Source organism: Phalacrocorax aristotelis, chromosome 3, assembly GCF_949628215.1.
Source record: "Phalacrocorax aristotelis chromosome 3, bGulAri2.1, whole genome shotgun sequence".
Taxonomy (NCBI): Eukaryota; Metazoa; Chordata; class Aves; order Suliformes; family Phalacrocoracidae; genus Phalacrocorax; species Phalacrocorax aristotelis.
The window spans coordinates 37,348,907-37,365,765 of NC_134278.1; the positions used below are offsets into that span (position 1 = coordinate 37,348,907).

The 16,859-nt window shown below is 38.1% G+C and overlaps 1 protein-coding gene across 1 annotated transcript in view; it reads left to right on the forward strand.

Moving 5' to 3' along the window:
- The window catches only part of BCKDHB (branched chain keto acid dehydrogenase E1 subunit beta), a 133,599-nt gene that overhangs the window by 36,038 nt on the left and 80,702 nt on the right, over window positions 1-16,859 (forward strand). The window contains exons 7-8 of the mRNA XM_075087154.1: window positions 5,028-5,125; window positions 7,763-7,873. Coding sequence (XP_074943255.1) covers window positions 5,028-5,125; window positions 7,763-7,873 — 209 coding nt within the window. The remainder of the gene's footprint in view (window positions 1-5,027; window positions 5,126-7,762; window positions 7,874-16,859) is intronic.

Here is a 16,859-nt window from a genome sequence, read left to right on the forward strand (position 1 = left end):
CCCCTCCATCCTGCTGTTGGGGGAGTGAGTGAGCAGCTGGGTAGGGCTGAGTTGCTGGCTAAACCATGACAACATTATACAAAAAAAAAATATTTCAAAACACTTAAAGATTATTCTAAGTCTAGTCTCCAAGGTAAATCAGAGCTGTAGCACAAAACATTTCAGTATGACTGACACACGGATATTGTGATTTCATGCTATTTTTTTTGAATAATGAATTTAGCTGGATGTCTTCTCAAATGAACACAGATTTTTTTTTAATTCAAATATGCTTTATGCTTATTCAGACATGAGGTAAAACTCACCATGTTATATTAAATCAACATTCATTTCTATATGAATACTTGCTATCCAAACGTGCCTTTGCCCACACAAGATACAAGAATAAAATTAGGCCTTAAATCCTAACCTTGGTCATCCCTGGGAGAAAGGTGGATATTGAAGTAGCATTGCCTTAAGTTCACCACACTCACACTGTGATGAACTGAGGAGAAAAGGCAACTTCCAAAGTCAAGAACAGCTTTGCAAGAATGTTTTGAAAACCTTTCCCAGTTCATTCAAAAAGTAACTCACACCTTAGTCAAGAGCCCTAGTAACACCAAGAGGAGGGAGTGGACTTGAAGCTAAGATCTTAAACTTTGCCTGGGTGTCTGTTAATAGTAAGTTTTGAAAGTTACGGAAGAGAACTATCTATTTTGGTTGAATGAAATACCATTGATAAGTTTCATATTCTCCATTAGCTGTGATGTGTAAACAGTTGGAAATAGTCCCTATATACAGATATGTGTTTATGTATGTATAACATGTTACATATGTGCATATATATGTGTATATAGATATATATGTATGTAGGACATATATCACAAAGCAGTAGCTAGATTGGAAAAGTAGTTGTATACTTAGCATGCATAGTTGTAGCTAGTAATTGCAGATTTCTTCTTCCCACTTGTGAAGCAGTACAGTGCTGCATCTGTGGCTAAGCCCACAGGCAAGGCTGCCTGTTTCTCTTGCACAGTCACCCCCTTTACTACCAGTTTGTTTAGCAGAGGACTTTCTGTTCCTCAGTGTGCCTGGGATCTTTGGAGTGCTCACCCTTACTCTTTGTTTACTTGCTTGGACAGTCATGGCAGTGTCACCACCAGCTTGGTTGTATGTATGTGGAGTGGGGAACAACAGTGTTTCTCCCCCTGGACAGCTTTCTTCCTTTCAAAACTCTTTGAGTGGAGGATCTTTGCCAGTCTAGCAGCCCTGCATGGTTCCCACAGGAGATAGAACAGCCTTTTAGTTGCCTCACTCCAGTCCCTCCCAGCAGCTGGTAGCCAAGACCCCCACTTGTTCCTGTAGCTCACACCACAGGCCCAGGGTGTCTACTCCCTGGTTTGATTCCCGTTGCTGGCCCAGTGTCTTGTTCCTCGCCTTGTTTCCTCCCCAGCCCCCTTTACCTTCACATGCCTTCATCAGCTGGTGTAGTTCCATGCACCCCCATGCCAACACTCTGGCCCTCAGGTTTGCATGCTTATAGCAGTTGTAAACTCCTATTCTACCCATAGTTTCACTCTGTGTGCCTGACCAGGTTTGTTTCTTGTCTTTGTTACGTTTGTCTTCAGGTTTGTGTCTCTGTATATTTTGTTTATAGTTTCTTTTTCTTTATCATCCCATTTGACAGGGTCCTCCATCAGATAATACCACTGAAAGAAACTCCAACATTCCCCATACCATTATCAATAAGTGGGACTGAGCAAGTTTGGTTCTTGTTAGGGCCTCCCTCATTGTTTGTTGGTTGGTTTGTGTCCCTGTGTGTTCTTCCTTATGGCTTCTCCTTCTTCCTATTATCCCTTTGCATTGAAAGGATCCTTGTCCAGACACCCCTTAAGGGAAGAGATGCTCTCTCCTTCCACATAACCTTACAGTGGCCATCAGAAGTTCTGTGTGTGTTAATTTGCCTTGTATAAAATTAGAAAGGAGCAAAGAAACAAGCCTTTCTGGGTAAAAGTCCAGGGTTAAATATACAAGTACACATATATAGAGAGAATTCTGTTGCTGGTTAACTTATGAGATTATAATGTTATTGAAAGTGCCGTGGTGACGTTGCCCTAAATGTCAGAGATACTAAGAAAATAACTGAATTAAAAAGAAAAAATGACGCTTTGATTTATAAAAAGTAGTTAACAGCCTGTGCAGTGTCAAGAGCACATAATGATTATGAATCAAAGGAGATGATGAGTCACCTTGACATTATCAGGTTTAGACATCTTGTGGAGAACCTACTCTGATGTTTTTTGACCTTTTCAGTTTCATTTAATTGTACTATATATGACATTGGTGGTGTAGAAATAAATACGACTTGCATCAGTGGTTGTTATAGAGACAAGACAGGTAAGATGAGAAAACACGTGTTTTCCTTCTGCTGTTCAGATTGCTCTTTTAGAAAAAGCAGCAGATGGTGCAGTGTCTTAAAATTAACTTGTGATGGCCCTTTTTCTCTGATAAAGCAATTAACAAGAAGTTGTAATTATTTGAAATCTGTATTTGAAATATTTTATTTAAAGTATTTTATTTATATCTTCAGTAACAGATGAATTGGCTGCTTTGTATCAGCATTGTTGTCCTGGTTTGGTTAATTATTATGGAAGAATATGCACAGAATAACTTCATATGCTACTTTTAATCATTGTTAGTTGAGGGAGGAGTTTTTGAAAAGGCATTTGAATAAAATCCTGCCAAATCTGGACTTCCCTGTAAATATTTGACAAGCTGAATTTTGCATTTGTGTCAGGAATTCTAGATAAGCTCATCTAACGGACATCTCGTTGCAGAATGGTTTAGCTATAATAATAAACTAGTTAATTTGTGTAACTGTATATTTAATTTCCCTAAGTGGATTAAAAAAAAACAATACACAGAGCAGGAGCTCTCTTTGTGTCACGTACACCTTCCAGTTCATCCCACTGTTACTTCAAAACTTTCTCATTCATGTCAGTTGCCTGCGTTTCCACTCAAAGGTCGGGTGGCATCTCTATAAGGTTCTTGTTCTCCAGGTTTCCTGTAGATGACAATCCCATGAAAAAGACAGTTATGCAGTGCCAATTAGTGTAGGTGTGGGTTTCATTATCTTTCGGGATCTCTCCTTTCTTTTGCCTCAGGGTTTTACGAGGTGCAAAATCCATAGAAGCCTGGATTGCTTTACTCTCAACCAGTAATGTGCAGTAAGCAAGGGCTGGATGTGCCTTTCCCCTCTTTATTTCCCCACGCTATATTCCTTTAACCACTTGTTATTCAAAGAAATTATTACAAGAAGACACTGACATTTTAATAAATTAAAAATAATGGTTTGCAAAGTGATCTGATTATATGCTATATTTAAAAGAACCTTGTGTGTAAAATTTTTTTTTTTTTTCCTTGATTGAATGGGCATGCGTTCTTGAATTATGCTGAAAAAAAATTTCCTGTTCTGTTTTTAGGAAGAATGATTTAGTTAATATGTATGTCTCCTCTGTGCCCATTCAGATGAAGTGAGATATCTCTAACATAAGGATAGGCAAAAATTTTTTTACTGTGAGGGGTGGTTAAACACCGGAACAGGTTGCCCAGAGAGGTTGTGGAGTCTCTGACCATGAAAGTACTTAAAACCCAATTGGACACGGCCCTGAATGACCAGCTGTAGGTGACCTTGATCTGAGCAGGGGGGCTTGGACTAGGTGATCTCCAGAGGTTGCTTCCTACCTCAGCCATTCTGTGATTCTGTGAATTTTGTAGTATTGATGAATCATTACTGGGGAAAAAAAAAATCATCTGCTGTAATGTAAAAAACATTTATCACTTGATTTATTGAAAAGCTATGTTTATAATGTAAGCCAGGAAAAAACCTAGGTTATTCTACTTGTATTGGATCTGCTATACCGATGAAGAAAAACTACAAAACACTTAACTTCTCATGCTGGTATTACTTGGTAGGATTCTTTACCATAACTTCAGGAAACAATTTTGTTCAGCAGGAACTCAATGACTATTTTATGAACTATGAAATATGTTAAGAACAAAAGTAGAGCACCTTCATTATAAATTGGTTTTGTGTATTTAGAAAGAGTTGAGTAAGATTTTTCTTTTTTCCTCCCACTTATCACTGGAATTTATTTTAAGAAGTATTATTTGACTTGCTGGTGCATAGACAAGTTCACCTTCAGATGAAAACAATATTTCTTTAAAAATATGATGTATGGATGTCTTATCACAGTTTAAATCATTAAACCAATCAATGTATCGTGCATTGGAGCATTGATTCAAAACTAGCACAACTGACCTAATGAGTTTCCATCTGAAAACTAGTAAATGGGTTTTAAGCTGAGTGGAACCACCTTAAATGTCTTAGAGAAGACAAGATGCTTAATTTTTGTCTACTCTCTCGAATTGTGATGTATTTTTGGTGGATAGAAAACATTTGTCTTCAAAGCAAAAATACTTAGACTAATTTAAAACTGCTATAATCACAAGTTCTTGCTGATACTTTCTGTGTAGGTTCTGAAAACCTTTTCCCTCTGTTTGAACATAAAACTGTGGAGCATCATTCTTGGCAGATGTCAGGAGGCCGCTGGCACAGCTTTTCCTTCTCATCTTAGTGTTAACGTATAATTCCAAGACTCTTCTTGATGCTGTATTAGAATTAACTGCAGCATTTACCTGAGACTTTTTTTTAATCAATTATAGCAGTGTTCATCTCCAAATTTGATGCTGATATTTTGACTTGGGGTACACCAGGACTTATTACTATCATTGTTGTGTATATGTATATTGTATTGCTGATGTATGTAATATAAATGAAACGCTACACTGAATGTGTTTATAATATTACATTTTAAAGTATTTTTAATTACAGCTAAACCTTTGAAATAAAAGCTAATGTGATTTTTGGTTGATTGTTTTAGATGGAACTAACATTGAAGAAAATTTTCAGTGTATATTTTTATGCAATAATATTGAATAGCAAAGGAATCTAATGCTTATTTTTCCCTTTGTTTTTATTTATTCAGTGGAACAAGTTCCAGTGGAGCCTTACAACATTCCACTGTCTCAAGCTGAGGTCCTGCAGACGGGCAGTGATGTGACACTGGTTGCTTGGGGCACTCAGGTCAGTAAGGCTCTTACAAGCTATTTGTCATCCAGCAAAGGCACGTGTTATAACTTTCACCACAAGAGTATTGAATTGATACCTGGGGTTGTGCCTCCTGGTGAGGTGTGGGTTTTTTTTTTGTTTTTGTTTGAAAACTGTAATCTTCAGTGCTTTTCTGTGATAGTTTCCTTGTCCTCACACTACTTGATCTCCTTTTATATATATATGGTTATTCCTACTAGTCTTTTATAACTTTGCACTGGTATTAAATTATGGACTCCTTCAGTATCTTTACTTGTACTCGTTTCTCCAGCAGAACACAGTTTCTATGGTTCTCCGTGTTCCCTTTTGGAAATGCAAATTTTTGCTCCATTTGGACGAAATCTTAGTGTTCATCATATTCGCCAAAAGGGAATTGATAAAATAATGACTTTAAAGCTGGCTATGGAGATGTAATAATATCCTGGGTTTACCCAGTAGGCAGTAGTGCAGAGAGGACTTGGAATTACATCCTTCAAAAAAACTCTGCTTTGGAGCTTGGGATATGTAGGCCAAGTGTTAATACCGGCGGTTCGTTTGATGTGAATCATAATAGGACAGATGTGTAGCCCTAATCCAAATTTAGGAGCTGACCAAACCATGGGTGTGGCTGTATAATACAGCATGGGGACAGATGTTTAGCACATATGCAGAAAATCCAGTGTGTTCTGGATGTGTCAGTTCAAATACGTTCAGTAAGTTTGTGCTGAGGGTGTTTGCAGGCTGTGTACATAAACTTGGAACTTGATTGCTAAATGTGCAACCAATCCGGAGTTCATTGTCAATAGGCAGAGTACTTTGCACGTACTTAGTGGTTACTTCTTGTATGAGTTTGGACGTTATGTAGTTGCGTGGCAGCTGCTGCTCTGGTGGCGTTGCTGATGCTTGCTTTCCTGGGTGGTACTAGTGAGGGGTGGTGAAGGCTTTTAGTTCCTTCCCAGTCGTGCTTGGTGTTTCGTGGCCATTAACTAATCCTTACCCTCTGTGAACTAGATGAACATTCTCACTTGTACATCAGAGAAATGTCAAAAACATCCATCCTGTGTGTCATGTTGAAAATTCTCAAACCCTCTTATTACAGCACAGATGTATTAGAAGTTTAAATAAAAACACTGCAAGCTATATTTTCTTTTTATTATTATAATACTTGTATTGATTTACCTTTTAAAATAGTCCTTTGGTGTTTAGCTATTTATATTTGCATTATGTAGATGCAGGTTTAAACCCTTAATCATCTTCTTTCAGCATAGATTTTTGCTCTATGTAGAGTTTAATACTGCTCTCTGCCCCTCAGGAAATTGACACTGCTTGACTGTGTCCATATTGTTAAATTCTGTTGCCTTCCAGACCAAGATGACCTAATCTGAATTGCTTATTGGGGATGGTCCTTGGCCTCCAACCCTGACCTATGCCTAGAAGTTGCTCGATGGGGGTCATCTGGCTCAGTCCAAACCTGTGTTACTAAATGTTCTAGCAATGAGGGAATCATCAGAGTTTATTGACAACATCATATCGAAGTTCATTTTTACCCTCATATCTCATGAGCAAACACTTTGAGCTGGGATATTTATGGAAGATAATGTGAGCTGTTGTCATAACAGTTGTTATTTTCTGTGTTGAAGCATTTGCTTGCTAATGTTTGTGTTAGGGAAGCCACTGCTTACAATATGTTTTGCTTAAAAGTGTTGTATGACATACTGTCAAGATACAGTTATGAATGTATGCAGCATTGCTTTCTTTTCTGTTCATATCGTAACATGCCTTATGGAAAGGTTGTTATTAGATGTGGATTGTTTTACATCTACTTTGGTGCACTTACACGTGCTGCTAAATACATTCTGTGGTTGGAGAAGAGTGAATAATGTGTTCTAAGTCAGTACAAGCCTCTTGCTAGAGGGGAGTATTTTTTTGTTTTAGTAAAATGGTAATTGCAATAATCAGATAATGCAATACTTGTAACATTGGTATTAGCTGTGTTGGAAGACCAGTGAATGGTCATGTTGTCATATTAGTGCTGATATGCTTTGATTGTGGGGGTCAGGACTGGATGTTTACAGGTAATTTTTTATGTGGTACTTACTATCTCTTAACTGTTCATAAGATAATGCTTTGGAGATGACCACTTGGTAATCTATTACACTTTCAATAAATCATAGTAAGTGTAGTTACTAGGGCTATTTTTGAGTGTACGTAATGCTTCTTGCAGGATTTCATGTGACTGCTACATCAAAATACATTACTCTGGTATAGTTGGGTCTTAGCTTAGTTACAGTCCTAAAAAATGTTATCCTAAACTCCAACTGACTACAGATATAAACTAGTGAGGCCTGATACTGTTCACTGAAAGATACTTTCCTAGAAAGCAACAGTTTTCTTTTCAGTGATTCTTCATTGCAGTTAGTTTTTGAAGTGGTGCTAAAATACTAGGAATAATGCAAGTAGTAAATAACAAAAATCAACTGAGTAATAAACGCTTATTAGATTACTGAATAAAAAAGGTTTCTGCTAAACATGCAGGTAATGTGTTAAATCACTGCTTCTATTCAGTATGCGTAATTTAGAACATCTTAAACAGAAATTAAATATTTACTTGGTGATAATACATTGCCTTTTCAGGTACATGTGATCAAAGAAGTGGCAGCAATGGCTCAAGAAAAGCTTGGTGTGTCCTGTGAAGTTATTGATCTGAGGACCATCTTACCCTGGGATACAGAGACTGTTTGCAAGGTAAGAAAATGATGCATGTTAAATTAAAAACACAACAAACAAAAAACCAGCACTAGTAACAACAACTTAAATGTAATTAATGATGACTTTGTTCTTTAAGTTTTTTTTAAATGCCTACATTTTTGATATGTACTGAATGTATTGTTCTGTATTTTTTGTTCTGTACCATATACGAAGAGTAAATGCACATTATATGGACCAAGCATTTGCTTTAGCATTTGAAGAGAGTTATGTTTCAGGGTTCAAAATAAAGTTAGAATACGTGTTTTCTGCGTTGAAGCAGGGGGGCAGGATTTAATGAGACCTGTGCTTGAAAACTGTGTTTCCCTGATTTCTGGCTCTTTTTATCATCTTTTCAGTCTTTGGGTCTGAAAAGATCAAGTGAAATGTTTTGGGTTTTTTTTTTTTTTGCTGCTGTGTTACACCAAGATCTTATCTAGTTGTAGGTCTGCAGTAATGTGCCTTAGTTTTGTTTATCCATATTTCTAGAAATAAATGTTTTGATTTAAGGTATATGAATTCTTGCGTTGGGAAGAGAAGGCAGCATTTACTCTTCTCAGACTCTTTGGTTTGAAATTCATAGGTACTGTAAAGTCCTCGTCTGCTTTATGGAAGTCATTGATTCTACAAAGAGTTTCTTTCAAAGCACTGGGCAGCTGAAACTGGAATTTGAATTTCCATATACTGAGAAACCATGGGAAGTGGTTATTGTACTTACATATACCTTGGTCTGCTTACCCTTTTTTTCCCCCTTGTACTTTCTCTTCGGCAGCTAAAAGCTTTTGGGAGGAAAGACCTTAAAGGAAATGGGAGGGGGAGTATTTCCCAAAAGTGTTTGTAAGTGTAAGTAAGGATCCCAAGGTACGCTTTTTAAAAGTGCCATTTGGGAAGTTTGGAAAAAAAAACAAAACCCAAACACCAAACAAACTGGAGGTTATTAAAGGAAAACCTTGTATCTGGAAAACTTGATTTCCCCCCTCCTGGTTATTACCTTACTTTTTCCCTGTTTTCCTGAAGTATCAATTTTTTGTGTGCATTATTTACAGTGCCTGTAATCTCCACCCCCCTCCCCTTATTTTTCACATACCCATTTGATGAGGTACTTTTAACATTATAAATACATGAATAAACTTAGATTCTGCAAAATAGATGTTAGTATTGTTGCTTTGGAATCCTATAGACAGGTCTTTTCCATAGCTACCTCATGAAAACTAGTCTGAAGGCTCTTCCATGAAACCATTTTTTGTCAAGCTACTTGAGAACTATGAGAGAAGAGCTGCTACCTGATGCCATCCAGTGTACAAATGCTGGTGAACATGCTTTTGGACTGCAGTGCTCAGAAAGGTTCTGCAGGTGTTTTTGTCTATGCATTACATGCATCATTAGCAATTAAAGCATAGCCAAAGTTTTACCCCTCGCTTTATGGTTGTGGTGCCCTTGATTTAAGCTTGGACAAGCTGTGTGGGTTAGCAGAATGCTTGCTGCTTCTACTAAGAGCTGCAAGCTTCCTTAAGCTGTCAAATCCACAGTCCTGCAGGACTGTGGCTAACAGCTCAATCTCTGTACGATAACTCATTTTATGCTGCTGATCAAATCACACTGAAACTTGAGAGATGTCTGCAGCTTAGTTAACTCAGGCCTAGATCCATGGGCTTGAAAAAGGTGTGTGATTCCATCAGGTACCTTCTCTGCCTGCAGTTTCTGATTTAAGACACTATGATGTCATATCTACAGCTAAGTCAGATTGTACAGATGTTTAAATAGGGCAGATCAGGCACACCCCCTTATCTGACTCTCTCTATATATTTGGAGTATCTTAATTATGTAGAGAAGTGTTTTGATGTTCTGAAGTTGTTCAGTAGGGGGCTTCCTCTTAGTCAGGTAAAACATTAACAAATTAAGTGCGATAAAGGGAAAGATGAGCCATTGGTCTGCTTCTCTGCAGCAAAGCTTCTATTTCTCTGCAGTATGAATTTTACTGTTATGTTTGTCTGAGGGATTGCCACTGGGACTGGCTGGAGCAGATTATGGGAGGAAAGATCCATGTTGGGCATCTGCTATTGGCAGCGTCCTGTTGTCCAGTTGTGGATGTGTAACAAGTTGCGTACTTGCGTGCATAGCTATGTGTTGCTTCATAAAAATGTGATCTTCTCTGCTGAAGTGTTTTCAGTGTTTGTTTGCAGTATATTTCGTGTTACTTGGATGTACTTTCTATCTCTAAAGAATGAAACGTGTTGAGTTGTCATCAATATGAAGAGAAACTTCGGCAGTAATAAATCCTTTACAATCCCTTCTGGACAAGTACAATTATTCCTTTTTATTTAGCTAATATTTTTCCTCCTATAAAGATTTGAGCTGTCATTCTATGAAAACAAAGCATCTCTCAAAGAGCAGTTAAGTCTGTTTCATTGGATTGGACCTGCACTGAAACACCATCAGGAAAAAATGCAGCTGTGCCTAGGAAGTGCAGAGCTTTAGTTGTACAATGTTTTGCAAATCTGTACTTTTAAAAATAGAAATTCCATGAACATTTTCAGCTTATGTTTCATCATGAACATCTAAGGTAACTGTAGCATAAATAAAAAGATGGAACAGACAGACCTGTTGCTTTGAATCTGTTAATGAATTTACTATTAAGAATTAAAAGAGTTATTTCAAGAAAAATACAGTGCATGTTGGCTAGGCAGTTCAGCTAGTTATTATAAGTAACAAATAGTAAATGTTTTTAGCCTTACTAAAACATGTTATGTTAGTATGGCTGCAGGTATGCCAGTCTGATGGGAGAGATGTTAAATTATCTTCTTCTGTAGATCTCGGCTGTTTTGCTCAGCTGAAAATAATTGATGATTTGCATTTGGTACCATGCAATACTGAAACTTTTAAACTTAATTTGCATCCTGGACACATCTTAGGGTGATTGCTAACACAAATAAAAGGATGGAAATGATAGTTGTAGCTGCTTACTGTAGCCTCATCCCAAGAGGAACTGCTTAGTGCAGCTGTTGCAGATGACGGTGCCTTATGGGGTCAGTTCTCGTGATGGGACTTGTTAATTGCCTTCCTGAGATGCCAGTGTCAAGGACCAAGAGAGTGGCAGAAAAGTTCTCACCTGTCCATTGGTCTGCTTTGTCCCCTTTGCGGGCTCTTAAATGATAATGGGATTGCTTTTACTCCAGTACAACCAATAAGCAAATCATCAGCTGTTAGAGGCTGCCCTTTGCCTCAGGCTATCACTTTTGTCAGCCTCCATAAACCTCAGGCCAAGTTCTTTAGTTTTCCCTTGTTTTACATATGTGTTTGAAATATGCCTGTCATCTGGTCTTGTTGGATGTAGAGGAAAAGGATGGTGCATGTGATACGCTGCAACTTTATTGTTGTTCTGCTGGTGCTGGGATGTGTGGTCGTCCTGTGCTGTGATCTAATCGGAGAACTTTGGGTTTTGATGTAAAAACACATCTATCGGTTTTACTGCTGGGAGTGGTGTCCTTTGTGATCAGTACAGGCTGTTATTTTAGTCCTTGGCCTGCTGCTGCGTTCAGTCCTGGCACGTGCACATCTCCATTCACGCCTTTCATACCAACCTTAGCATAGCTGTTACAATTCTCCATGTTATTACGATTCTCCTGTCTGCTGGCTCTTTCTAGAAGGCAGGGAGCCTTATGTACTTTCTTGTAGGCTGTGTGATTGTTCCTAATCACGTGCCTAATGCTTGTTTTCCCTATGTTCCATATGGGTCAGTGTCATGAAAATTTAATAAAGAAACTGAATTTTACATGCATTTGCCAGTCTAATCTGTTTTACTGTGCAGGCTTATTTTATTCCTATGCTTATCCAAGAAATGCTGCATTTTTATATATAAATATTTCTGTGAATTTTCCTTGTCAGTCTATGTAATTTTTAAACAAAATCAAGGAGCCTTCATGGTTGGTGTCGGGGAAAGAACAGTCCTCAATCTTAATTGTTGCTATCTTTAGAAATGAAATAACATTAATGCTGAAGTTTTCAATGCAGCTATTTAAAATGAGATGCTTTACTTGACTAGATATGCATGCAACTTTAAGACTAATTTGACAACTGTGGTGTAGGCATGAAGAAGGATGGGTTGAAACGGTTACTGCTGTGGAGATGAGCAGTCATATGTCAACATTTTCACTTCAAATCTAACTGCTTAGTCTGCTTTCTGTAGCTGTTTTTATCATGAAAATATGTATTTCAGGAAACTATGAGAAGTTATACTTTACAACTGCCACCAGAGGCCTCTTTTTAGCCAATCTAAGCAGCTGCTTTGACTTTGCATTGCTCCTGTAAGCATGTTTATGAATATATAGCTCTGAGTGAAACATAAATGAACATAAATCATAAATATAGTGAACACAAATTAAAATTGCTGCCTAACTTTACTGATATTGTGTTTGCATTTTTAAGATTTTGAGGTTATTTTCAGTTTTGAAATAGGTTAGAATTTGTCATCTGCCTGAGGAGGAGATGAGGGTGCACCTGCCTGGAGCAGGCTGCCATGGGCTTTGAATGGATCCCAGCAGTAACTGAAACCTTCTCTTAGGTACAATTCCTAAGATGTACCTAAGGGATGGGTATGGGTGAACCCTCGGGATGGGTAAACATGCAAACAGTGGCTAGATTTTTGTTTTGTCAGTCTTCAGATGACTAAGAATGAGTATTCAAGTTTGAGCTAGTTACAGCAGCTCATAGAGCTATTCTTGAGAAAGGATATCTCCTGAGGGTCGTTCATCCCAGCTGTTTCAGCAGCCTATTTTGGGATGAGATATATTGGCCTCTGGAAATGTATTGGTTTAAAAGTTTTGTTTTTTTTTTTAAAAAAAAAGTTAAGGGAGCCCTGATTGATGAGTGTAGTGAAATGTTAGGTGAGATAAATTGCACCCTTGTATAGCTGAGAGATGACACCTGCTGCTGACAGAAAGAACATAAGTAGTTGGCCTGTTTAAAAAAAAATCTTACATCTCTTTGCTAGAATAAAAGCTAAGAAGATGTGTGTGTGTATTTATATAAATATATATATATTTTCATATGGCTTCATCACTATTTAACTTGGGAAAGCTTCTTGTGGAAGAAAGATGTCCTTCCTTACTTTAAAGGCAATAGACCAAATATTTCCTTGCCCCTGAAAATTGATCTAGCCTGTTTCAAGATCCTCTAGCATTTTTTTAAAAAAATAGCACTCCTGTCCTGGATCAAGAGGAATCATTGATTGTAGAGTCCGACAGCTTAAAAAGACATACAGGAAATATTTTAAGTCACCTAAGTTAGTTTAGACCTGTATTTTATACTTCGTTGCTTTTCACAGAAATCCAGACAGGTAAAAAAGTTAAACTATGGAAAATGTAGTGTATTCCTTAGTTGTCTATATTTAATCAGAATTTGTAATTTTGAACATATTTCAAACTGCTGAAATTGTGACTTCTGTGCATATGTTGTTTGATAGGCTCAATGCTGTGAAAGCTTGATGTGACACCTCCTCTGAGTTTTATATCTGATTTTTCATGGGCTTAGAAAACTAACTTCTGAAGTGATGATTTTTCTGAATTTTATTAAGTGTTTGTACCAGAGAAACTTTTTTTTTAAAAAAACATGACTTTGTTTTCTTTTGATGGTAGCAAGGACTGTTTTTAATATATTACTTGTTTTCTGGTTATATGCTTAGGTTTGAGCTAGCATGCTTGTATGTCATGATCACTTAAACTTGGACTGCTCTTAAAAGATCCAGATCACACTGAAAGTGTCACTCGTTGAATCTGCCAGCTTTTGATGCCTTTTGCACTGTAAAGCCTTTTAATAATACACAGCATTCTGAAGACGAAGGTGGGAACCCAGGACCTTTTCTTTTTGAGAGTGCCCTCCTTACAGGAATGATCACATTCCCTTTCCCCCCCCCCCCCCCCCCCCCCTTTCTTACTGTTGTTTCAGGCTTATTCTGTGCAATTCAGGGTAATAATAACAACAATAGAATATGAACACGGTGATATCCTATTTTATCCTATAATTTGACAAGATCACACCCCAGGGAGATGGAAGATGGCATTGGAGAATCCATGTGCTGACAAGGCGTTGAATCCAGGTCTTGCTCCTCTTGAATGTGTGCCCATACCACCATCTCTAATTGAAGAGCTGAGTAGCTCATAAGCATTTGTCCCCAGGGCCATGATATTTCGCTGTCAGTTCAGTGTTAGCAGATTATCAGCATGCTCTAAGCACACTTCAGTCTCTGAAGGATATAATTTGTTGTGGTTGCTTAGGCAGTGGATCCTAAAGGGGTATATGTATGAGCTGTGTGTTTAGGCTCTTAAGTAAACCTTTCCTCATGCCTTAGTTGAGAAGCCTGGATCCACTGTAGACTTGTTGCAACAAGTGTCCTAACCTCCTGACTTTGTGATCTGCTTTTGGGCCTGTGTCAGGTTGCTTTTTGCTCTCTCTGCCTAACACGTGAGGTACTGTGAGACACCGGGGTGGTTATATGTAGTTATTTTAGGTTGTTGACTTGAGTAAGTTTTTAAGGCTTTTTTTAAGGACCTTTTTGCTCAGTCACCATAGCCACTTAGTTCAGCCGTATGGAAGAAATGCAAGATCTCAGTAGTGTCATACAGCTGTCCTTACTTGTAGACCTGTTTCCTAAAGGAAGAAAAATGTTTTTATTTATAATGCCTTTTTCATGACAGAAGTTGAAGATTTCCCTTACAGAGATGGGAGCAAGCCTTTTGCAAGGCAAGTCCATCAGCAGTTTACTTCTACTGAGCATAGAGTTTTATATACACTGAAACACACACTGGCCTGTAATCTTTCTAAAGTGATTCCCAAGAAAAAAGGGATAGATTGTACAGATTGTACATACATAGAGCTCCAGTATAGTGCTTCTCATCGTGAATGAGACACGATGCAACTCTTTGTGCTTTACCTCTAGAAGATTTAAAAGTGAACCCAACATCAGCTCCCACTATGTAGCTGAACAGGTCAGCATAGAAAGTTGTGGTGTTGTGTTACGAAAGTGACACAAGCTTGTTTAAAGAGTATGTGCTGCCTTTGTTACATTTCCTAAGGAAGCAGCGGTGAAGGGTTGTCTTTAGATTACTGAGCCTCTTGTCTATATATACATTCTCAAAGCACTATGTCATTTCATGGGCCAGTGAAAAATTTGGTAAGACTCTTGTTTACTTTGACAGTCTTCAGTGATTTCTGAATAAAGCTCTTGCTTTATTCTCTAGGGCTGGAGAAGAGTGATAACAGCGGTTATGATTCAGAGAGAGGTGTTAGCTGTCCATAGAGTAGATTACTGTTTTGGATTTTTTTGAGGGAGAGAGTGCATTCCCTGTGCTTGCTCTAACATCAGCATTCTACAGCTGTTTGCTTTATTCATGTATGAGGGAGCTGAGATCAGGAGTGATTTCTCCTCTTTTTACCTTCAACTGTAAACACGAACACATGGAATTAATGTTCTCAACATACACTGCTGATAACCGAACATCTGCCTTGACCATGTTCTGCTGACTCCCCAGCTGTTGCATGTGCATGCAGACACGTGCATTTACTGCAGCCACTGCAGAGATGTCAGGTCCTATCCAGGCAGGTAACACTTTCCTACTACTTGATTGATCAGCTGTGCTATTATTGGAAGGCTAAGCTCTCATGAATGGTGCTGCTCAAGAAACTGAAACATGAGATGTACATGAAATATCTATAAAATTTGTTACTTTATAACCCACAAAACTGTTTTAACTAAACTAAAGGTAGTTCTTCTCCCTTTCAGAAATAAAGTTTTCAGACAAAACTTTTCCCCCCTTCTTCATACTTAAAAGATTTGCTTGAAAGTTTTGGAGAGACTAGGCTGTGTGGATTTTTCTGTCTATGAACTGTTGGGTGGTGTGGTATTGATTAAAAAGCCAATGGCACACTTCCCAGTGCTTCACTGGTCACATTCAGGGTAAAATTCTGTGGTTGTAGTGTTTTTTTTATATTGAAATGCGCGTGTTACTGGAAGTGGGAAATCTAGCTCAGGATTAAGTACTGTTGAGGGATTGGGCAAATTAGTGTATTTTATTCACGCTGAATTGCGCTGAGCATGTTATTTAAACTTCAAATTGATTAGTATCAATCTGCCATTTTCAGTTTTGCAAATGAAAATTTGCAAATATACATTTTTGAGCTTTTGTATCATTTAGAAGGCAAGTATTTGCCCTGCATAATGATGAAGATTTGCATTTATTACCTGATTAGTCATCCTGACGTTCTCTGAACTGTTGCTGCTGTGGTGCAAAGAAATGCTGAAAATTATTGCTTCATGACTTAGTAGTAAAAGCACTGTAAACTGAACTGCGGTATTAAGGGCTTGTGAGTTACTGTGAGCCGGGATAACTGTGAATTTTGTAAAATATAGTGGTGTCTTCACAGAAACATAGCCGATGGATTGTCTTTATCAATGATAGTAATTCTGAATTTGCTTCTTTAGGACACTGTTATAGACAAGTGAAGAGGTGTATTCTCTGGGTGCTTGGTGTTGCTTTGCTCTTCTGTAGGAAAGGCTCTGCAGACCTCCCCATGGAGGCCAACATAAATGCTCGGCAGGCTGAAAAAACATCTGCCCTCTCATTGGAAAGAGCAAATCTGAGCAAAAGAGAAAGCAGCCACAGTGGGAAACGGTGGGTAATACAGCACTGGGGAGCAGATTAGGGCAAAATCTGCCTGTCTTCCATCGAGGCTATTTGATGGGAGCCATTTCTACACTGTGTACTAAACTTTCTCCTTAATGCCCAGGTGGCGTTTTTGTCAGCTGTTGTCATCAAATTGATTGAATAATTGTCGGTAGATCCTTGGTGTCCTGTACTTCATAGGCAGCATGTCCTGGCAGACCTATTAGTCTATCAGTTTGTTGTTCCCATTACTTTAAGTTTACTTCATCCAATTGGACTGTGAATAAAGGAAAATCAAGATCAGTGAGCCTGATGTGGGTTTTTTTTAT